At 36.0% G+C, this 24270-nt stretch overlaps 2 protein-coding genes across 4 annotated transcripts in view; both read left to right on the top strand.

The window, feature by feature from the left end:
- LOC129762898 (trissin receptor-like) overlaps positions 1–24270 on the top strand; it is a 311968-nt gene that overhangs the window by 151780 nt on the left and 135918 nt on the right. The gene's annotated exons all lie outside the window — the stretch shown is intronic.
- LOC129761462 (GATA zinc finger domain-containing protein 4-like) lies at positions 399–1539 on the top strand. Its single transcript, XM_055759185.1, has 2 exons — positions 399–1094; positions 1153–1539. Exons 1-2 carry the CDS (start codon positions 399–401, stop codon positions 1537–1539), a joined length of 1083 nt encoding a protein of 360 aa, XP_055615160.1.

Below are 24270 nucleotides of genomic sequence, written 5' to 3'. Positions count from 1 at the left end.
CATCCGCAATAGAACGGTCAGACCGAGATCGAAATACGATCTGTAACAATAACAAATGCGGAATCCGCGTTAGTATGCTATCTTTTGTTTAGCTTACTAAGATAAGCAACGATCGCTAACCATAGGTGCGCGAAGAAATAAATTGAACAATAAAATCAGTTGAAAACGGTCACTCATGAAGTCTGGTTTGAATACTAGATAATTGGCGCCCGAAAGTGAAAGTGTGAAAATTTAAGTGCAATCTGGAGGTACTGCAATCCAGATACAGTGCAATTAAAAAAATACTGCATTGTTCTAATCCCAATCGGAAGCCGGGTGAAGGTCTCGTTAGTAGCAAGCCAGCGAAAGCGACAACGACATCACTCTGAGAGGAACAAGTAAGTTCAAAAAGAAAAAAAATGTCGACACCACCATCACTTGAAAGTTTGAACGCAGCAATCAGTGTCCTAGCACAACAAGTGACACAACTAAATAACCAAGTTAACCCAACGCCGGAAGCTAATTTCGCGCCATTCGAAATTAGAAACCCCACGACGGGGCACATTGCTCAGGTGTCGCACGAGGATCCGTTGGCTCTTCTAAAAACTATAAACGACTACGATGGAAACCCGAATCTCCTTAACCATTGGCTGAATAAAGCGAGGAGGATCAACCAAATTTTTTTTGCAACGGATTTGGATACTCAACAAAAACAGGGTCATTATTACACATTTCTGCTTGGACTAGAATCCAAAATTATTGGACCTGCACAGGAAGTGCTTGCAAAAAATAATTACGAAGCAAATTTCTCACTAATGGAGAAGTTACTTATTGAGGCGTTCGGTGAAAAAAAGAAAATTGAGCATTTATTATATGAGATTATTACAGCGGAGCAACATGGAAAAAGTAATCACGAATTTTATGAATACATTACGACTCGACTAAACCAACTTATATCTTCTACAATTCTGAAATACGGCAATCAAAATGCAAAGCCATTAATTGAACAATACAAAATGCAAGCTGTATCGGCATATCTTCGTGGATTAAATGGCATAAATGGATTAATTATTACTGGGTATGACCCAAAGACACTTGAAGAAGCATATCATCATGTAATTACAATGGAAGCTAACACAAGATTGAAGAACGAAATTACGAACGTTTCACAAGTACCAGCAAGAAATTCTCAAAGAAGATCATCCAACCAACCGAATAACAATTTTCAACAACAAAGACAAGATCAAAGATTTCAGTATCAACAACAAGGTACTTTACACCAATAACGACAACACCAACGAGATTTCCAACCGTTTCAAAGACAACAACACAGTTTTGAGCTACGAGAATTTCAACCATTTCAAAGACAACGAGGTTTTGAACAACGAGAATTTCAACCATTTCAAAGACACCAACGAGGTTTTGAACAACGAGAATTTCAACCACATCAACTGCGAGATTTACAACAATTACAACAACAACGAGAAGTCCAACCATTCCAACAACAGCAACATGAGAACCAACAGTTCCAGCAACAACTTCAGCGTGATCGAGAGCTAAGAAATAATCCGAGAGGGGAGCCGATGGAAATCGATCGTTCAACACGATCACGACATGTGAATTATGAAAACAGAAACCAGCTAATAAATAGTATAGAAGAATGCGAGGAACACGGAAATGAGGCAAGTTCATGTCAACTATTTACCCTAAATAAAAAAGGCCTTCCATATTTGGAAATTCAAGGAAAAATAAAAACAAGAAAATTTCTAATTGATACAGGATCAAAATATAATTTTATCAAACCAGGAATTGTTGATAAAACATTTCTACTACGAAATAGATTTCATGTTGAATCCATAAATGGTGTAAATGTTATAAATGAATTTGCAAATTTAAATATTATACCTTCTGTTAACGAGAATCAAAAATATTATATACTTCCACTTTTAACTAAATATGACGGGATTATAGGAATTCAAACCTTACAAAGAATTGGTGCAATTATTAACACCGTTAATAACACTATTATACTCCCCAAAACAAAATTATTCCTCAAATACGACGAAAATGACTCTGATGCAATACATATGATCCAAACTTCCCATTTAAATGAGGAAGAGAAGTATAAACTGCAAGAAGTAATTAGCGAAAATTTCAAATTATTTCAAGATAATAATGAACCTATGAAAACCATTCCAGCAAAAATTCGAACTAAGGACGATTTTCCTATCTATACGAGACCTTATAATCCACCACACAATATGAGAAACGAAGCTAAAGAACAAATTCAAGAACTATTAGACAAAGGAATCATTAGAAAATCTCAATCACCATATAATTCCCCGTTATGGATCGTTCCTAAGAAGATCGATACCAGTCAGATTCAAAAATATAGAATGGTCATCGACTATCGAAAGTTAAACGATAATACAATCGAATATAAATTTCCAATGCCAGATATAAATAGTATATTGTCTCAGTTGAAAGGACAAAAATATTTTACAGTTATTGATCTAAAAAATGGGTTTCATCAAATTAAACTAGATACAAGAGATATTGAAAAAACAGCATTTAGCACAGGAACTGAGAAATACGAATTTTTAAGATTGCCGTTCGGCTTGAAGAATGCGCCGGCGATCTTTCAACACGCAATCAACCAAATATTGGGCGAACATCTGAATAGAATATGCTTTGCATATATTGACGATATCATCATATATGGAAAAACATCGGAGGAACATATACAAAATATACGTAAAATATTCCAAACTATGGTTGAGCACAAAGTTACTATTCAAATTGACAAATCTCAACTTTTACAGAAAGAAGTAAATTTCCTAGGACACATTATTTCTACTGACGGAATTAGACCGGACCCAAAGAAACTACAAGCATTAAATGAGTATCCCGAACCAAAGACAATTAAGGAACTCAGAGCATTTTTAGGATTTAGTGGATATTACAGAAAATTCATCCACAGATATGCACATATTTGCAAACCACTAACCAATTACTTGAAAGGTATTGACAACAGAAGAGATAATAACATAAAAATAGATCTCACCCATGAAGCTAGACAAGCTATCGAAACAATTAAAAACGCTATCTCTAACGACGCTACATTAGAATATCCAGACTATACGAAAGAATTCTTATTAACGACAGACGCGAGCAACATTGCTATAGGCGCTGTACTTTCACAAAAAACAGAGCAAGGCGAAAAGCCCATAACATTTATCAGTAGAACATTGAGCTCTAGTGAACAAAATTATTCCACAATAGAGAAGGAGTTATTAGCAATAAAATGGAGTTTGAAAAATTTAAGGAATTATATTTATGGTCAAAAAATAATTGTTTTCACTGACCATCAACCATTAACTTATACAATATCACAAAATAATGATAACAGTAAGTTAAGAAGATGGAAATCGACAATTGAAACATATAAGATAGAAATAAAATACAGATGCATTGAGTAGAGTTTCTGTTAATACAATGACTGCTCATAGCGCAGAAGACTCAGACGAATAATTTTTTCCAAGTTCTACTGCTCCTATTAATGTCTACAAATTACAAATCGTGTATATTGAGGGTGAAAAGGCTACGTATACAACACAAGATGGCAGAACACGCATCTATGTGAATTTTGAAGGAAAAACAGATAAACAAATACAGGAAGAATTTTTAATGATCATACAAGACAGAATGAAAACTGGAATCAAAGCACCTACGAGAATTATTGGATTATTACAAGAAACTTACAAGGAACATCTCTCTAAAAGCAAAACATAAATATACCACGCACCAATGGAAGTAAAAGAAATATTTGATGAAGAAGACCAATTGAAAAAAATTAAAGAAATCCACGATTACGCTCATCGCAATGCAAGAGAAAATGTTCAACAGGCACTCGAGCACTATTACTTCCCAAAAATGAGGACACTATTTGAAAAATATGTAAAAACATGTAAAATATGTGTACTACAAAAATATGATCGTAATCCAATACAGGAGAAACTTACAAATACACCAGTACCAATGAAAGGAACACATTTACATGCTGATTTAGTCTTCATTGACAACAACATTATAATGAATGTAATTGATAAATTGACAAAATATGTTACATTCAGATTTCTAAACACACGTAACACACAGGATGTTGAAGAAGCTTTCATAGAAATGTTAATGTTAATGTTAATGTTAATGTTAATGTTAATGTTAATGTTAATGTTAATGTTAATGTTAATGTTAATGTTAATGTTAATGTTAATGTTAATGTTAATGTTAATGTTAATGTTAATGTTAATGTTAATGTTAATGTTAATGTTAATGTTAATGTTAATGTTAATGTTAATGTTAATGTTAATGTTAATGTTAATGTTAATGTTAATGTTAATGTTAATGTTAATGTTAATGTTAATGTTAATGTTAATGTTAATGTTAATGTTAATGTTAATGTTAATGTTAATGTTAATGTTAATGTTAATGTTAATGTTAATGTTAATGTTAATGTTAATGTTAATGTTAATGTTAATGTTAATGTTAATGTTAATGTTAATGTTAATGTTAATGTTAATGTTAATGTTAATGTTAATGTTAATGTTAATGTTAATGTTAATGTTAATGTTAATGTTAATGTTAATGTTAATGTTAATGTTAATGTTAATGTTAATGTTAATGTTAATGTTAATGTTAATGTTAATGTTAATGTTAATGTTAATGTTAATGTTAATGTTAATGTTAATGTTAATGTTAATGTTAATGTTAATGTTAATGTTAATGTTAATGTTAATGTTAATGTTAATGTTAATGTTAATGTTAATGTTAATGTTAATGTTAATGTTAATGTTAATGTTAATGTTAATGTTAATGTTAATGTTAATGTTAATGTTAATGTTAATGTTAATGTTAATGTTAATGTTAATGTTAATGTTAATGTTAATGTTAATGTTAATGTTAATGTTAATGTTAATGTTAATGTTAATGTTAATGTTAATGTTAATGTTAATGTTAATGTTAATGTTAATGTTAATGTTAATGTTAATGTTAATGTTAATGTTAATGTTAATGTTAATGTTAATGTTAATGTTAATGTTAATGTTAATGTTAATGTTAATGTTAATGTTAATGTTAATGTTAATGTTAATGTTAATGTTAATGTTAATGTTAATGTTAATGTTAAGTTTCCTCAAGCTGAACATATCATGACAGACAACGAATCATCATTCTTAACACAAAAAGTTCAACTTCTATTCAGAGAGCTTGGAATTAATCATACAACAACACCAGTGCATAGAAGTGAAGCCAACGGCCAAATAGAGAGAGTCCACTCTACAGTAAGGGAGATTCTACGCTGTACAAAGAAAGAAAATAAACCAAGTAAAATGGAAATTGCACAAGGTTATCGAAAATACAATCACACGATTCATAAAGTCACCGGACATAAACCGATCGAGTTATGGTTCAATAACATGACAAAAGAGGACTTAGAAAAACTACAAGAGCAGTACAAGAAAGTATTAGAAGAATATCCAAATTTAGATCAAGGACAAGAAATATGGGAAAAAACAAACGATATAGACAAAAATAAACCCAGATACAGGATTAATTATGTAAAGGAAAATCACCCCTCATATATAAATTCAAAATCTTTTCAGTGAAACTCACGTGGATATTCCTAATAACCGCCATCCTAGGAATAGAAATAATCGACGTCAAGGATAAGGCGTATCTACTTTATGAAGAAAAGGAATGTATCGTTTCAAATGGTGAAGTTATTCTAATCCATCAAATCAACATTACACAAATAAAACATGTAATCGGGGAATACGAATACGTAACAATGACACGAGGTATTAATTCAACATTTAGTTATGAACTACAGGATAAACGTTCAAAATTAAAAGATTTATTTTTCAAAATATACACCCCAAGATTCAAAAGATGGGATATTTTAGGACAAGTTTGGAAATGGCTATCAGGTTCACCTGATGCCAATGACCTAAGAATCATCAATAATACAATGAACAACATAATAACAGAAGAAAATAAACAAGTTATAATCAACGATCAATTGACGATAAGAATAAATGGCTTACAGACACAAATAGATGAAGTTATACAAGAAAAAAACATGATATATTTTTATCTCAAGCTGAGCCACAATCTGGAATATTTGATACAGGAATTAGTTTATATAACACAAGCAATTTCATTCGCAAAACAAGAAATAATATATCCAGACATATTTACAAAAAATGAATTATTGAAAATAGAAAATAAGAGTAATTTATCAATCTCAGAGATAATTCACTTTGGAACAGTCAAAATTACTTCTAACAACAGAAATATGCTCTTTATATACAAAGTTCCAAGGGAAATAAATAAAATTCAACTTTATAGAATTTTACCTATCGAAAATATGAAAAGAGAGTACAGATTGATTGACAAAAATGGTACACTATGGAATAGTTGTACACCACAGGAAAAATATGAATGTAACCAATATTTACTAGCCCCTAAATGTACTGAGGACGAAGAAATCAATGAAAATATTTATACTGACACATTGATTATTATAAGAAAACCTACAAACATTACAACCATTCAAAGTTAAATTACAATTTTTCCACCTCAAATACTGAAAATAACAGAAGAAATGTGTATTGAAAACAAGACATTTATCGTACACGAGGCACAATATCAATTTAAAATAATACAATCGAACAAAAACACAACCTATAACAAAATAATCAATGAAAAAGAAATTGAAAGAGAGAAACTAATTTATATTAAACTTAAAACAGAGAGCCTTCATTTTAAATTTCACATCGTATCATTTAGTTTGACAACCATAATAGTGTGTCTAATCGTCACAATTATTATAATTAAAATAAAATTTGGACGCGCAAAAATAGAGACTACTATAAAACTGAAAGATCTAAATACAAAAATTAGACGAATAAGAGGAATAGACGAATGCCAGGAGGATTCGCCAATCTAAATGGGGAGGAGTTAGAACACACACACACACACCTATAGATTACACATACATATGAATCCCTACACTGTATATCACACACATACATCTTTAGATTTGTATTTACAAATTATAATGTACCGAATATCAATATAACGCCACCCTACGGTAGCTAACATAAAAGCATTACAAACATCCGCAATAGAACGGTCAGACCGAGATCGTAATACGATCAGTAACAATAACAAATGCGGAATCCGCGTTAGCATGCTATCTTTTGTTTAGCTTACTAAGATAAGCAACGATCGCTAACCATGGGTGGGCGAAGAAATAAATTGAACAATAAAATCAGTTGAAAACGGTCACTCATGAAGTCTGGTTTGAATACTAGATAATTTATTGTCGGGTCCAGCATTAGTAGATTTCTTCAGATTACCGCAAGCCTTTTCTACAGATTTTGAGTTTATTACAGGATAGGCTGCGATAGATGGCAGGCAGGGTATACTGGTCACAGTTGCAGAGACCTGATCATTGCTGAGACTTTCGCTAACGAAAACGCCACTGAATTGATTCCGAAATAGTTCACAAATATCTTCTGTAGTGTTCGCTTCAATGTTGTCACGCGTCATGACTGTATGTAGACCAGATTCTTTTCTTTGACTATCAACGTGTTTCCAGAATCCTCTTGGGTTGGTACGCAGGATTGGGTTGGACAAGGAAGACGTTGATATGTCGATATCACAGTCCTTCAAAATTTCATTCCAATCGATGCTACGGAAAAAACCATTCATTGATGAGAAATCAGCTCTCCGATAGTCATAAAAGGTTGACTCTGCGGTGCAAACAAAAACAACAGGAGACGGAGCAGATAAAGAAACCAGAAGCGGAGGGTGATGACGACAAAACTTCACCAGAGGAGCAGGTGCTTGGGTTACAACTGTGCTGTGAACGATTTCCGAGCTTACGAAGCATAGGTCGAGCGTGCGGTGGTTATCGTTAAGGATTTCATTCATCTGACACAATCCAGCGGTACTAATCCCATCTAATAGACGCTCATTCAAGCGGTTCATAGTAGACTTTGAATAAACAGGATACAGATATTTCGAAGCACATTGGGTCCAGCCGATACCTGGTAAATTGAAATCTCCAAGCAAGAGTATGAAGTCGTTCAACTTCATTTGATGCGTAATCCAGTTAAGCGATGAAATATGTTGATCTATCACTGTAAAATCGTTGGTACGATCAGGAGGGATGTACACAGCTCCGATAAAAATTGTACGATTGTTCAGTAAGACGGTAGCCCAAACTTGTTCCACACTGCGTCCATCGGGAGGGAACAGTTCGCGCGATTCAATATTTGAATTAATTGCCAGCAGAACCCCACCACCAGTCACTTTGCTACTGTTCACAACAGATCGGTCAAGACGGTATACCTTGTACGATGAGTCGAAAATTTGTTGCGACAATGTGTTGTTGTTAAGCCACGTTTCAGTGAAGGCAAAGACGTCATATGAGTCATCAGAGCAGGCGAGATAATAATTGGCAATGGAAGTGTTCATACCACCAACATTCTGATAATATATCAGCAGTTGATTTTTTACACGAGATAGATTCACACGTGCCTCAACATGTTTTGTTGCGGTGGAGGAGAGGGGGCTCTTCGAGGGAGAGTGCGTTGAGGCTCTGAATTGAAAAATCGAACAGGAGTATTGTTCTGATCCTGCTGACACTGTCCATTGATACGAAGTTGTATTGGGAGAGTCATTGGATCGTAACGGGATCGCGTGGGGATCGCGGGGGGTGTTCTAAAAATGGAGCAATAGAGACACCAGTTGGCCAAAAGTTTCTGGAACAGACCAAACTTTCCAATGATTCAGGTACAATTTGAACGATAGAAAAGATATAGGTCTATTGATATCCCTATTCTGACGCAGTAGTTTGTGACATTTAATCAATGTTGGGTCACATTTACATTTTCTAGAAACATATGATGCTATGTTCTCACACGATTCGTGAGGAAGAAAGCGGGTCACATAATACCAGTTGCGTTTCACTTGTGGAGCGACGGAAAGTGTAGGAAGAGTAGTCACTGGAGTACCGGATGTAGTCACTGCTTCAAGTAGAGGTACAGTAGGACGATTCTTTTTTGCGGTTTGATGTTTTCCTTGCTTCTGTGTTGATAACACTGGTGCAGTGGAGCTCGTCGAAGCCGCTTGTTGATGATCGGCCATAGGATACAGCGAGTGCCTCGTGTTGGTGGTAACTAACGACAAGGGAGAGTTTGACAGAGGAGTAGTATCTCGCCCAGCAGCGGCTGGACATATACTAGTGTGAATATTACCAGTGGCAATAGATGATGTAGCTAGCCCAGGTGCTGGAATCTGTGATATTGCTTGTAGTTGAGCACCAGTAGAACGATCCTTTTTAGTAGCATTATGTTTTCCTTGCTTCCTCATTGATGACCCTGGTGCAGTGGAGCTCGTCGAAGCCACTGTATTGTTGATGATCGATTTCTGCGGTTCGCGGGTCCATCGTGTTGGTGGTAACTAGCGACAATGGAGAGTTTGACAGAGGTGTAGCATCAAGCCCAGCAGCGGCTGGACATATACTAGAGTAAATATTACCTGTGACAATAGAAGATGTTGCTGGCACAGGTGCGATAAGCTGAAGATCCGTATTACTTGAACGTTCAGGATTGCGCAAACTCGTTGGCGTGGCGTTTACATAAGATTGTCTATGCATCACTAGTCGTCAACTTAAAACAATTGAGCCAGTGTTCTGATAATTTATAGAATATTTCAGGAGGTGATATAGGATCATATTTGAATAAAAAATCCTACGCATGTGGTCAATTCTCAACTAGGGCATTGTTGAACTGTTCTTAAGTCTAATTTTATGTCTTGGACTGACTCTAATTTAGAAAGTATGCTCCTTGGAATAATTATACTGTTCATTTGAGAGATAAGAAAATTTTGCATAGAATACAGTTGTAAAACCTTCAAATAAATGGAACCCAGAATCAACTTATAAATGTAAAGAAGAAACTTCAAATTTTGTGTTTTAAATTAATTTTTCAAAAATGCATGATAAACTGGATTGTTTCTATCAGCCAAATTGAAGCTCTCCAACCACTCTACAGTTCGTTCTTTGACACCACACTATAACTCTATTCCACCACACTATTCCACTATTCCAAATTTCATCAAATGAGGGCAATTCAATTCGTGCGAAATAGCGCACATTTTGAATTAAAGTCAGTTCAAAAGGCGTGGAAGATTTTTTATGATCCCCATTTTCCTAAAATATTCCGGATCAGCTACCTAACAACCTATATATAACAATATTTTAAACAGATATAATAGCTTTCGATATTTCATTAAATTTATGAGAAAGTTTTCTCAATAGTTTGAACATTTATAAAAAAAATAACAGAAGGTTAATAGATTTCTCAAAAAAAAATATTTCAATCAGGCAACAGTCTTCAAGGCTATTTTTGGAAAAAATGAACAAAATTTTAATAAAATGGGGAGGATCGGGACAGCGGAGGATTAATTTGGCGTTGAATTGCTCTCTGGTAAACTGTGACGTTAGTGGCGTTTTGATAAGGATTTAAGCGGCGGAAAACTACAGAGCAATACAAATAACTTTTCGTGCAAGGTTAGTAAAAAAATATTGAGTCGTGGGTTTTCTTTTTTCCCCACGAACATTATGGAAGCCATCTAGACACTCAATTCAGAATGGTCAATAATCAGTTGAAAAATAAAAAATATATATAGATACTAGTTAACCCGGCAAACTTCGTCCCGCCCATTTACTTGATTAATTCTCGAGTAATGCAGAAATTTGTGTTTTATTTGTATGGCAGCCACCCCTAAGAGAGGGGGGAGGGGTATCTAACCACCATAGAAACATTCATTGCACCCTAAAGTTTCCATATGCCTAATTTGGTTTAATTTGCTTGATTAATTCTCGGGTAATGCAAAAATTTGTGTTTCATTTGTACGGCAGCCCCCTCTAAGAGAGGGGGAAGGAGTATCTTAACACCATAGGAACATTTATTGCATCCTAAAACCTCCACATGCCAAATTTGGTTTCATTTGCTTGATTAATTCTCGAGTAATGCAGAAATTTGTGTTTCATTTGTATGGCAGCCCCCCCTTTGAGTGGGGGAAGGACTGTCTAACCATCATAGAAACATTTATTGCACCCTAAAATTTTCACATGCCAACTTTGGTTTCGTTTGCTTGGTTAATTTCCGAGTAATGCAGAAATTTGTGTTTCATTTGTAGGTATTAGTACCCTTTGAAAATTCCCCGAACTATTGCGGAAAAGGTTTCTATTGCGCTGAGGACTAAAAGTGAATTGATTTTGTAAATGTACCGACATTTCCTGTGGCGATCGTATTCCGAAGTAGGCAAAGAACTACACTCGACAAAAAAATAAGGAGCGATATGCGACAACAAAAGTTCTTAGTGTTCTTTGAAACGCTTTAACTCTGTTATGAAATAATGCATTCATCAAAGCAACACCTGGACCATGTGTTAAATATTTCCAAGATTGCGATGAGTAGATTTGACCATCGATTTGCTGTGCGTTCATTATTTCATGAAATATTCTTAATTCGAAATCAAAGGAAAATTTTTCATTCGATAGAGAATACCTCTGAAAATCTCTATGAATCAAATGGAAGCGAAATAGTCATGTTGATTGGATTGCTTTTAAGAATGTATTTTCAAATCTAGAGAAACTTTGAAAACAAACCATAAACGCTTTATCTTTGCTTGCAATGTATTTTGTCTACAACACATATACGGATCACATACTAGAAATTTGTAGCATGAATTTATATCCTTTATCCTTTATCAAGTGAAGATCTATAGACATCAGTGCATGCTTCCTACTTTATCTTTTATTTTCTTGAAATTCTTTTTAATTGGTAGAAAATAATCTATGTATATAAAATTGTTCTGTTCGTTTTTGTGCGCTTCAAAAACTCGAGCCCTGATGGAGCTCATATTATAACAGTATTGTATTATAACATATTAGTATTAAATATGTATTCTATTCGATAGCAACAAAATTCTTTGCATGTGTTTAAAAATCTTAGAGCTTAAATTGTATCTGATAATGATTTTAAATCCATTTATTTTTATTCGATTGGCTTTGCTCAAGATCAATCCTTGGCATTTTGTAATTTATATTCGGATGCGGATTGTTCAACTGGATATTGCGCGTTTCCGTATTGACAAACCAGCCTTTATATCTTCGAAGATAATAGAAAAACAAAATATTACAAGTATTTCAAAACTAAACTCATATGGAATATTTGCTTTGTTTTACTACTCATTTCTCTGTCATGAGCCAAAGCAAACGTGACAGGGTTCAGCAAGTAAAATTTGAAACAAAATAAACTTAAATGGAATTAAAATTTAATTTATGCGCGATTCAGTTATTTCCTGAATTATTCTAATAAAATTAAAAAAAACCACATGGACAACAGGGGGAGGGGTATGAAATTGTCCACGCTTGTCCACGAAGGGGGAGGTGGGAGTTCAAAGTCGTACTTTTTCTGTCTACGTGGTATATGGACAGCTTAGAAAAACAAAAAGAAAACAAAAAGTTAATTTATACTTTTTTTTTAGAATGAATTCGATGAAAATAAACAATAATCGTCTTTTATGAGCAAAACTGTACAAAGAATTGACTTATTTTTAAAAATATTGAGGAAAAATAGGGTGCAGCTAAACGAATATCTACCACTGTAGTTTGGCTTAGGATGAACATCATTACATCACCCTAAGGAACGCTTCGTCTTCATTATAAATGACGCCACATTTTCACAAAAAAAAAGTCACAGGAGGGTTGTGTCCGAGACACGACTACGTAGTTGACGTAGGATTCCGTTAGGTTATCTGTTGCATGCTGATTTTGGATATGTTTGAATAATAACATTGTTAAACTCTTCAATAATGATTTGGTGGTCCTGAAAAGAGCGGTTTTGTCTGGTTGTTAGGTATTGTTTGTTCACTACACCCGTGTTCACAACCGAGTGATAATGATAGAAGGATGGTGATTAGTCATTTGGTGATGCGTATCAGGAGAGAACACAATTATCAATTTTTCTCACCAGAAAAAAAGTGTTACTTTATTATAGAGAAAATATATTTGAAATGGAGAAGGCAATTTTATTTATAATCTTTACTTCCTGAGTGTTTATTTAACCAATTTCCATTTTTGTTTTCCTTGTGAGAAAAAAAATCGTTTTATATTTCAAGTCATTTTAACAAACTGCTACCATATACAATTTCACACTTACTCTTTTGCTAAAAGTTTTACAATGCATGATCGGTCATTGATATGAAATTTCAAGAAGTAACCAATATAAAAGTTCCAAATTCAAATTTTATTTATATTCAAACATTTGAAACATCATTCTTAAATTTTTTTTATTATTCTTCAATATTGGAACGAAAATAAAGAAAACACTCATTCATCGCCCCCAACCTATTTGCCAGCACGTATTCAATCAGCAATGTCCACGCTAGTTATAATGAGCACTATCCATTTGTGTGCGCCGTTTGTTAAACTATCGACCACGAGGGTATTAACATGCTGATTTTCCCCAGATACCTTGAATTTGAAATCTTTGTTAGGGAATACATGTCTGTGGGAACAAAAGTTTTCCCTACTTTCATGTATTTGCAATGCCGATTTCCCCCAGGCAGCTTGTATTTGATGACTCTGTTAGGGAACACATTTCGGTTGGAGTAAAAGCTCCTCCTGCTTTCATGTATTTGCAATGCCGATTTCCCCCAGGTAGCTTGGTTTTGATGTCTCTGTTAGGGAACCGCCGTCAATTTCGACCAATCAGAAGTGGGTATATCTGTAAGGATAGGGGTTGAGATTTTTCAATTGTTCGATAGTAAGTTTCATGTCATTTATTATTTTCTTCAATATAAATTGTTATGGAGTGCAGAAATCGATTGACGCAAAAATCTCATCAATCCATCATGAAATGACTGAGCAATAAGCGTTTGAAATTGGACAATTTTCACGATGTGCTCGTTTTTCGATTTTCAATTTGTACCCCAATATGTTCCCGAAAGACGTAATCCTACGACAAAAACATTTACAAAACTTTATAATCAGCTCGATAGAATCGAATACCGCTTTCCTCTTTCCACCATCGAACTATGGAGGCTATTGTGTTCAGCCCATTACATCGTAATAATTCATAAACTCTCATCCAGTGTCCTTTGTATGAAGTTGAATCTGAGTTCATTCTGAATGAATGAATATTTGGAGAACTTCGAAAACGAGAGCGTTACGTTGGAGGCACAAGGTTTTATGCATCCAATATTGTATACGGAAATATCCTACTGATGGGGAAGAATAATCTTCAGAAGCTATCCTGTTGATTGCGATTGATTGAAAAATCACAAAACCTAATGTATTTGGTCACAGTGTTACATGGATAGAAAACATTAAAATAAACTCTTTCATATGAATGTAATTTTAAATTCCCAGAGGAACTGGCAGATTATTTTCAGTAACGATTAGATATTTCCACATTTTCCTCGATACTGGAAGCCCACCAGTGGTTAATGCTAACTCGATAACCATCTGTTAATAGCACTTGATTGAAACATATTTGGTCACAGTGTTACATGGATAGAAAACATTCAAATAAACTCTTTCACATGAATGTATTTTTAAATTCCTAGAGGAACTGGCAGATTATTTTCCGGATCTTTCTCGATCCAAACGGAAAGAATTCCGTGCGTGTATATGTGTGTGTGTGTGTGTAGCGGCTGCTTCGAGATCTTCCCGGGGAACCGTTTGTAGCATCACTCTCCTCCTGATGGATTCCCTTCTGGCCTAAGGTGCACAAACAGGCTCTTGGTGACACCGTTCATCCGCGCTTTCATGATAAATGAAGAGCTTCACCACAACAGCGACAACATGCTCCAATCGCTGTTCAATTAGAACTGAGTGGATTTCCGAGCGGCGCTCGCTTATATACCGATTGGAGATTTCAATAGCCTATTTTGAAAGCAAATTTAAGACTATTGAAACAAGTTTTTGAATCAGAAAGTAACAAGTATAGAACGCCTAGACATTTTATCTTTCGAATGAAGTGTTTATCATACCATTTCGTTCAGTTGTTTAGGAGCTATTAACACTCAAAATCTCGGTCTCCGGCGTAACGCTTTCGTTTTCGAAACTTTGATTTTACACCCCGGTATAGAAATGAAAGACGTAGTCCTACGTCAAAAAAAACCGAAAAACCCGCAACAACTGCATGAAATGTAAAAAATATGTTTACTTCGAGCATGCAGTTATGCTATGTTCCGATTCTCACTCTAATGAAACCACAATCGATTAATACGTTTTTATGTTATTTTATAGCTCTTTATACTTCCATGAATTATATTCAGTTGCTTACTTTTAATTAATAACAGTGAAAAATTCGAACTTCGTTATTTTTGTTGGAGTATCAAAAATTACTCTGTTTTGATGAGGCTGGATTAGTTGACTATTAAAACATAATAAAGACGAAGAAAACATATTTTTAGGAGTTTTTTCATTCAATCATACCCTCTTCTTCAAATAAATGCCAATAAAGCCTGAAAAATACACAATGGCAAACATTACAGAGAAGTTTAATTTTCGGTCTGTGACACCGTGCGCGAGTATACGTGTTATGATTTTGCTCGCGAGTATAGGAGGGTTAAACAATTTTTGGCACGCAAAATAGCACTGTAGCTTGGAATGGTTACTGTTAGCTCGCTTGGATAGTCAGCAATACAATTAATACTAATCATTCACTATTCATTCACAAATACAACAAATTATATAAAGCAACATCAAACATGTGTAACGCAATGATTTTGTATCACAACCACACATACAAATCTTTCTGATTTAAAAAATTGAAATTAAAATGGGTCATTTGACCCCTCGTGGTAAGTTTAGTGTTAAACGATTAACGATGGGTTTCGGTGAGAATTTACGATGCCTTATCTATTTGAATCAGGAAACTAGAGGTGAATCCACATCAGACCACTCTAAATCGCATGCGCATGACATATTTCTAACAGCAACAAGTTTCGACATGCAACTAAAAAATAACAGGAGGTTGTGTCCAAGACATGATCACATTGTTGACGTAGAACTACGCTGTTATTTTGTTCAAGTCCTCCGCTTTGCGCTCTTCTCAACAGAAGCCCTTTCTATTAATATTTCCAGTCTCGATTAGCTTAGCGTGGAGACCAAATCAGACACAAAATTCCTGAACAATTACTTTCTTGGTGAGCCGATGATAGCCTAGTTTGATGATTCTCCACACAATTGTGTAGTTCAGAACCTTACTGGAATGGCATCAGTTAGATGTGATGATTGGAATGCCAGAGACATCAACGAATAAGTAAACTGGTCGCGACCACAGCTCAATCCGAAACGAAGACATTAGATAACGCAAAACAAGGAAGAACAAGCGATGCTCATTACTTTGCCTCAGCGAGATCCAATATTTATGCTCTAGGCAAATACTTCTCTTCGTTCTTCTTCTTCTTCTTCTCTTCTTTGTTCACGGAGACTTTTCATTCCCCTACGTTGATCGCCAATAAGTTGCTCGTTATTGACGGCATGGGTAGGGAAGCTCACAAATGACAAATGTATGGGAAAATGGTAATGCTTCTAGTTTTCATCAATTTGAACCGTTTACACACCATTGTGGATTGTAATATGTAGCATAAAACACAAATCTTGGAGAATTTACGATTCGTTTGGTATGTAAATCGTCAAAATCCGTTCGCGGCAAAAATAGTTATTAACGTTAACTTTATTTCATAAAAGCGTGACCTGTTCTCTGGTTTGGCACCCTTAATGAAAGACGTAGTTCTACGTCAAAGCACAACACAACCACACGCAACCGAAAAGGCTACTGTCCCATCGCAAAGCACGGAAACAAAAACGAAATCAAACAGTGAAAGGCGTAGATTTGAGTCATTTTCTTGAGGGGAAACTTTTTTTATGCGGTCCCTACCTACCGCACAAAAAAAGTTTTTTTCAAATTTTGTATCGAACACGATTTTTTTTTTAAGTTACTGGTGAAGTTTGGCACGATTTTTTTATGCGAATACCCACTTCGGATTGATCGAAATTGACGACACATGCGGCAGGTCCCTACCAGAGATATCAAAACCAAGCTGCCTGGGGGAAATAGGCGTTGCAAATACATGAAAGTAGGGGGAACTTTTGTTGCCTACCGAAATGTGTTCCCTAACAGAGACATCAAAACCAAGCTGCCTGGGGGAAATCGACATTAGCAATATATGCAAGTGGGGGGGCATTTTTATATTGTAAGTAAGGTGATGATTAATCTTAGCAAATAAAATTCAAATTTGTAACTTGATGGATTTGTTAAATTTCATGTCAATGACCAATAATGTATTGTGAAAAATTTAGCACAAGTGTAATTGTAAATTGGTTTATGGTAGCAGTTGTGTTAAAAATGACTTGATATATGAAACGATTTATTCAAACTTTCATAAATAAAACCAAGTTGTGTTCCCGCTCGGGAACGGGTCGTTTGGTTAAAGCTGTCTGTTTTGTTGTGTTCATTTTCACCAAAGGAAAGTTTATACGGCGAAAAAAATTGGAAAAGAGTAGAAATATCAGAAAAAATTATTTCTCTTATGCTCTACATTTAGTGTTAGGTGTTGTTAGTCCAATTAAAATTCGCATTGGGTTGAATAAACACTCAAAGTAAAAATTAAAAAAAATTATAAAAGTAAAACAAATAAAAGAAAATTACCTTTTCCATTTCAAATATGTTTTCTCTATATTAAAGAAACCTGTTTTTACTGATGAGAAAAAATGATAATTGTGTTCGGTAAATATTGTTGGTAATTTTCTTATATCACATTGGTGAGTTTTTTTTCTTTATTTCATCCTTATATATCACAGGAGGCATCTCGTCTAGGATCACAGAGGGCGGTTTTCATCATATCTCGTTCCACTTCAGTATCTTTTATCTGATACGCACCATCCAACGATTGTTTGCCATCCTTCTGTCATCATCACTCGGTAAACACTGGTGGAGTGAACAAACAATACCCAAGAACCAAACAAAACGGCCCTTTTCAGGGCCTTTCAGGGCTTTTCAGGGCCACCAAATCATTATGAAAGAGTTTAACGATGTAATTCTTCAAACATATCCAAAATCAACAGATAGCCTAATGGAATCCTACGTCAACTATGCGGTCGTGTCTCGGATACAACCCTCCTGTATCTTTTTTCTCGAGATAACACCAGATCTCGACGTTTTATGCATTTTTCATTTGGCATCGAAAAAAGGAAGATTTTCGAGGATCAAAAATTCAAAACTTTGAGAGCTTTGAGGCACCCCTAAATCATGTCCCGTTGAGTTGAAATTTTGCACAGGTCATTTTTTTGGAATAATAAACAAAATGTATATGGTCGGTTCTTTAAATTCGATATTTTTTTTTTTTTGCACGAGTTTTCTTTTTCAGTGCCAATCAAACAATTAATTGAGGTTCCTTTCAGTTTTATTTGACGTTTGGCATGTCAGCCCAGTTAGCGAACAAGTACTTTATAATACCATCAGGATGTGAAATACATTGGTAACTGGTGATACTGATGAGACTGGTGTCATTTTTACATCCCAATTTACCGTATTATGTTAACATATGTTCAACACTTCATCAAGTCATAAAAGTGCCACAAATTGAATATTCGGATCACCAGTTCATAAGGTTATCATCGTGAATGTATGCTTGGTCATAAAGTCAGCAAACTGAATAACCTCCATTATTGGAATATATAAATTCCAAATAAAATGCTCCAATATTGTTCAACGCTGCCGTCAATTATTGTCAATTACAGAACAAATCAGCCAACCATACTCGCTTAGGAAAGTTCGCCCTTCTCCAGCGTTTCCGGCGCTTTTGATCTTCAAATGGAATAATTTATCGGCGAGAAAACAAATCGATTCCCGATATTCCTGCCAGCGCGATGTGATGTAGTGCAATCAACACAACAACAACCATTGCGTGTTGCGCCATAGGATCGAAGAAACCGTATCAATATTCCATCACGAAGTACGAATTACCCCTGAGCCATAAATTTTGATTGCTTCCGAGGGCTTCACTCGGTGGGAGAGGGGCTTGAATTTTGGGGGAAACAACGTAAGAAGCAATCACGTCCGCAGGAATTAATTTCCGTAAAATGCCGCGAAGTACTTTGTTTCCTCGCACACGACGAATCGTTGAACTTTGCCGGGAAACGCAGAATGGCGCGGGAATTGGTCTTGTGGAAACAGAAGTTGACACTGATGTATGATCTAACTAATCTCTTCACTGCAAGCCACCGCGTCGGGCAAGCCGTGTTGCCGTGTCCGACCACTTTGAGGTCGGATGAGCAAAAGGACAGAAGTCCCGCTCGCCACATTCAAGTAAGCAATGTTGAATAAATATGCGGTTGTTGATTTTTGTTCTTACCGAGAGAGTGATTGCATCTTCTTCCGGTGGCATCACACAGCGGGAGTAAAACAATCCCGCAGCTCCAAAGTACTGCCGTCACAAGAGAAGAATTTAAACTTCATTTTATTTGACGTGACTTTATGCTCCGAGGGTATAACTTTGAACATCCACCATCGGATGCTTTGGATCATCACCAACTTTTTGAAGCGTTGCGAAAGTTCGTCTACCGATGGAGCGGCAAACAACGAATACCGCAGATGAATTTTGAACGGAACGTTTGTACTCATGGAATGGAAGTTCGAGATTGAAATACATACAAACTTTGGCATCGTCATCTTTACATGCCCCATTTAGTAATGAGTTTACAAAAGCAATGAGTTAACTTTCAAGCTAATTGATGATTTTTTGAGCAGCAACAGTGACTATTCAAACTTAACTTTCTCCCCGCAATTACATTTCAATATTTAGAAAATGGAAAGAAACATGTCTAAAACATTTCAAATTCGTGGTGGATGTTAGTGAACAGCAGACGAGAGAAAACCGTTACCATCTAGATCCTGTGGAAGTACATGAACTAATATAGTCGATGTTTCCTATGGAAAACTAAAACTGAAGAGAAGGGGTTAGATGAACTTCAACCATCTGTTAGCCAACAGCTTTTTGGTCGAAGAAAAATTTGCCGTATGAGAAGCAACAGAGCCAAGCTCACCCTTCTGAAACCAACCAACATCAACAACAGTCACGAGAAAAACTCTCAAGCTACAACCTAAAAACCATCACAAATCATTTCCGGAACTAACGAAACTCGTGCAAGATAAAACTCGACGGAACTTTTCTCCCGTCAACCGCAGTTGAGTGCTCTCGTTCTCTAGAGTATATTTTTCCGTCAATTCTTGCTTTTTACTACCCGACCGGCGCGCGTATTTCACAAGATCATTTTGACGTAGGACTACGTCTAACCGGAAGATATAGGGGGTGAAATGGAAATCTAGACACTGAACAAGTAGGAAAAAATGCAAGATTTGGAACGCTTATAACTCGAGCATTTCTCAATAGATCGCAAAGGTTTTTGCATCAATTGATAGGAAATATATCTACGCATCTATCATAACGAATAACATTTCATTTTTCTTGAGATAAATAATTGAATAATTGTGAAATATCAAGCATTGTCCAAATGCACTATGTGCCCATTTTTGATTGGTCCATTTTGTGCTCCTCAAATCGTACCGACCAAAACGGGCAACCAGAGCAGCAGCGAAATAGAATGAAGCACGATTGGAAAGGAAAAAGAAAAAAAATGAACGAAACATTGGTCGCAGTCTCACACATGCGTAATACTCGAGCCATCCAGTCAGCTTAAAATCCTCGCTCCAACCCAAGCAGCCATGTGTGGACATGGCAAAGGAGGAAAAGTGAAGGGAAAGGCAAAATCTCGCTCGAACCGTGTTGGTGTGGAGTTCCCCGCAAGGGTAGCTAGGCCGAGCGCGTTAGTACCAGTGCACCTAGCCGGCGTTATATAGTTTCGGCCGCCGAAGTGATCGAGTTAGCTGGCAAAGCTGCTCGCGACGATAAGAAAACCCGCATTCGGAACAGAACACATTCGGTTCGGTGGACATCAAGACAACAGGCAGTTGCAGCGAGTTCGACATTTAGCTAATTGGACGGACCAGTAATGTGACATATTTAGTTGGACATTTTAGTAAACATAGAGATCGAAATTATGACCCCACATTGAAAGTCGACACTGTACCACTGTCAACGGAAATGTTCAATTAAAGGTTAAAATCGCCTCCAATGCGACACTGAACGGTGCTTCGGCACGTCGCATTGAATGTAATTTACTGTACAACATGTCACAAAGCTGGATGGGAAGAAATTTTCAAACTGTGCAAGCTGTGGCGAGTGGCAACAAATCGCTAAACAGGAAGGTTTAACCGAACAAGATGGGGATATCGAGTGATAACAAAACAATAAACTCTTTAGATTAAAGATAATTTTGTGATCCTGAAAAGGACCCTTTTAACCTGCATGTGAATCCAACGAGCGAACAAATCGTAATGAATGTATGTATTTTTCTTCTTCTTCTTCTTCTTCTTTGTTTTTAAGAGGCTTTAAACTTTGCAGTTCATTCGCCTCTAATGTATTTTTTTGCCATCGCTGCCTTTTAACGCTCATTCGTTCGTCTCGTTGGACTCGCCCCTTTGGCTGAGTCTGCCGATTTGTCTCTATCCTGTGAGTGTGTACCGCTAGAGTATAAAACACGCGGACCCCAAAAAAATATCTTATTTTCTTTCAAACCGTAAACCCGTGTGGTTGTACGGCATCGTTTAACATCGCATCGCATCACATCATAAAAAGAAAACAAGCAGCAACGTGGACGTGTGGACGTAATAAAGGAGGACAAGTTAAGGGAAAGGCAAAGTCCCACTCGAACCGTGCAGGTCTCCAGTTCCCTGTTGGTCGCATTCACTGATTGCTCCGCTAGGGTAACTAGGCCGAACGGATTGATGCCGGAGCACCAGTATACCTAACAGCGATTAGAGAGGTTTGGCCGTCGGAGTGCTCAAGTTGGCTTGCAAAGCTGCTCACGACAATCAGAAAATCCGCATCAGGAACAGAGCAGCTTCGGTTCGGCGCTCATCAAAGCAACAACTAGTTTCAGCGAGTGGCAAACGCAATCGCAAAACAGCAGCAGGTAGAAGAAGGAAAAAGTTTGTCTATATATTGTTTGCCAGGATATGATGAGTATGAGAATTTGGCAGTTGTTCTGAGCTTATTGATGGTTGGGGACTTTCCCGATTATTCAATTTTCACCAATTCTTAAATTGCTTCTAGATTGAAAGTACAGTAATTTATATTTAGCTAGACATTTAGCTAATTGGGCGGACCTGTAATACGACATATTTAGTTGAACATTTTTGTAAACATAGAGATCCAAATTATGACCCCACATTGAAAGTCGACACTGTACCACTGTCATCGGAAATGCTCAATTGCAGGTTAAAATCGTCTCCAATGCGACACTGAGTGGTGCTTCGGCACGTCGCATTGAATGTAACTTACAGTACAACATGTCACAAGCTGGATGGGAAGAAATGTTCCAGCTGTGTAAGCTGTGGCGAGTGGCAAACGCAATAGCTAAACAGGAAGGTTTAACCGAACAAGATGGGGATATCGAGTGTTAACAAAAACACAATACAAAAGGTTCTTTTCAGAACCACCAACATGTTCATAAAGAGTAAACAGTAAACTAATCCATTTTTCAGGTGGATAGGTAGGTATTCACGTGGGAGAAGAAAATAAAACAATATATTTAAAATATATATTTAACAAAAGCTGTTCCCTTTGTATAGTCCTACGTCACTCCGGTTATGTCCCCGACATTACCCACCCGTCTTTTTTATTCTCATTTTGACATAGGACTATGTCTTTGATTTCTGTATAGAGGGGTCACTCTACGAAAAATGTATTAAGGATTCATTAAGAGTTTTCAAACGCATATTACTCAAAATCGTTATAGCGACAGCAAATTTATTCAGTGTTTTTTTTTTGGCTCAAGACATGAACAGTGAATATAGGAAAAAAAAGTTAACAATTTGACAATTCAAATGGGTATGTTTTTGACGTGGGACTACGTCTAACCGGAGTATATGGGTGGTAAAATGAAAACCTAAACGCAGAACATGCAGGAAAAAAATGAAAGATTCCAAATGCTTATAACTCGAACATTTCTTATTGTATCGGGAAGATGTTTGCATTAATTGATAGGGAATATTTCTACGCATATCTATCGCAATTAATAAAATGTTATTTATCATTAGATAAACAATTGAATAACTGTACAATGTTAAGCGTTATCAAAAGGCCCTAACTACCTCGTATTGATTGGCCCGATTTACGGTGTCCCCAATACAGCCATCATAACCTAGCAGCCTTGGGGAAATCGACATTGCAAATACATGAAAGTTTGGTAATTTTTGTTCTCACCGAAATGCGTTTCCCTAACACAGACTTCGAAACCAAGCAGTGTTGGAGAAATCGGCATTGCCAATACATGAAATACATGAAAGGGGGTATTTTTGTTCCGACTGAAATGTGTTTCCCTAACACTGACTTCTAATCCATGAAACGTGGGGAAATTGGCATTGCAAATTCATGCAAGTCGGGGGTATTTATGTTCAGACTGAAATGTATTTGCCTTGCACAGACTTCTAAACCAAGGTGTCTGGGGAAATAGATTTTGCAAATAAATGCAAACTGCGAGTACTTTTGTACTCGTTTACCTTTGTGCAGGCTAGAATATGTTTCCTGAACACGGTATAAGTTGAAGTTGTTGATTCATGCAAGCCAGGGGTACTTCTGCACCTGCATGTTTTTGTTTGCACTCCGAAAAGTGTTTTCCTAACACGGATTACAAAAACGGGTACGAACACAACGCTTTGGCTCGGTTATTCAAGATTGCATTGAAGGATATCTTCTACTCACTGAATTTCTGAAGTTCATCAAATCAAATAAATTTGCGATTCGAGAAGATTCGAGAGATGCAAACTTCAGAGGGAAATGTAAAAAAAAATAATCGTTTGATAATTCTTCTGTTCACATATTTTGTCTTAGGCTTCGTACCAAACATAAAAGGACTGTCATTAAATTTACTTGTAATGAAGAACATAATCTATCACAATGCATGAATTGACCATACATGGCATTTACTCAATCGCTTTACTCACAAAGCAATTATATTGAATTCGATTGAATTCGGAAATTGTTTAATTCAATCAAAAATTTCATCAATACAAACGA

The sequence above is a fragment of the Toxorhynchites rutilus genome, chromosome 1 (genome assembly GCF_029784135.1).
Source record: "Toxorhynchites rutilus septentrionalis strain SRP chromosome 1, ASM2978413v1, whole genome shotgun sequence".
In the NCBI taxonomy this organism is placed as follows: domain Eukaryota; kingdom Metazoa; phylum Arthropoda; class Insecta; order Diptera; family Culicidae; genus Toxorhynchites; species Toxorhynchites rutilus.
This window is presented reverse-complemented; position numbering and strand designations above follow the sequence as displayed.

Coding starts and splice junctions, on each gene's coding strand:
- LOC129761462 (XM_055759185.1), top strand. CDS start 399: ATGTCGACACCACCATCACTTGAAAGTTTGAACGCAGCAATCAGTGTC. Junction 1,095..1,152: donor TTGAAGAAGCATATCATCAT/GTAATTACAATG, acceptor ACGTTTCACAAG/TACCAGCAAGAAATTCTCAA.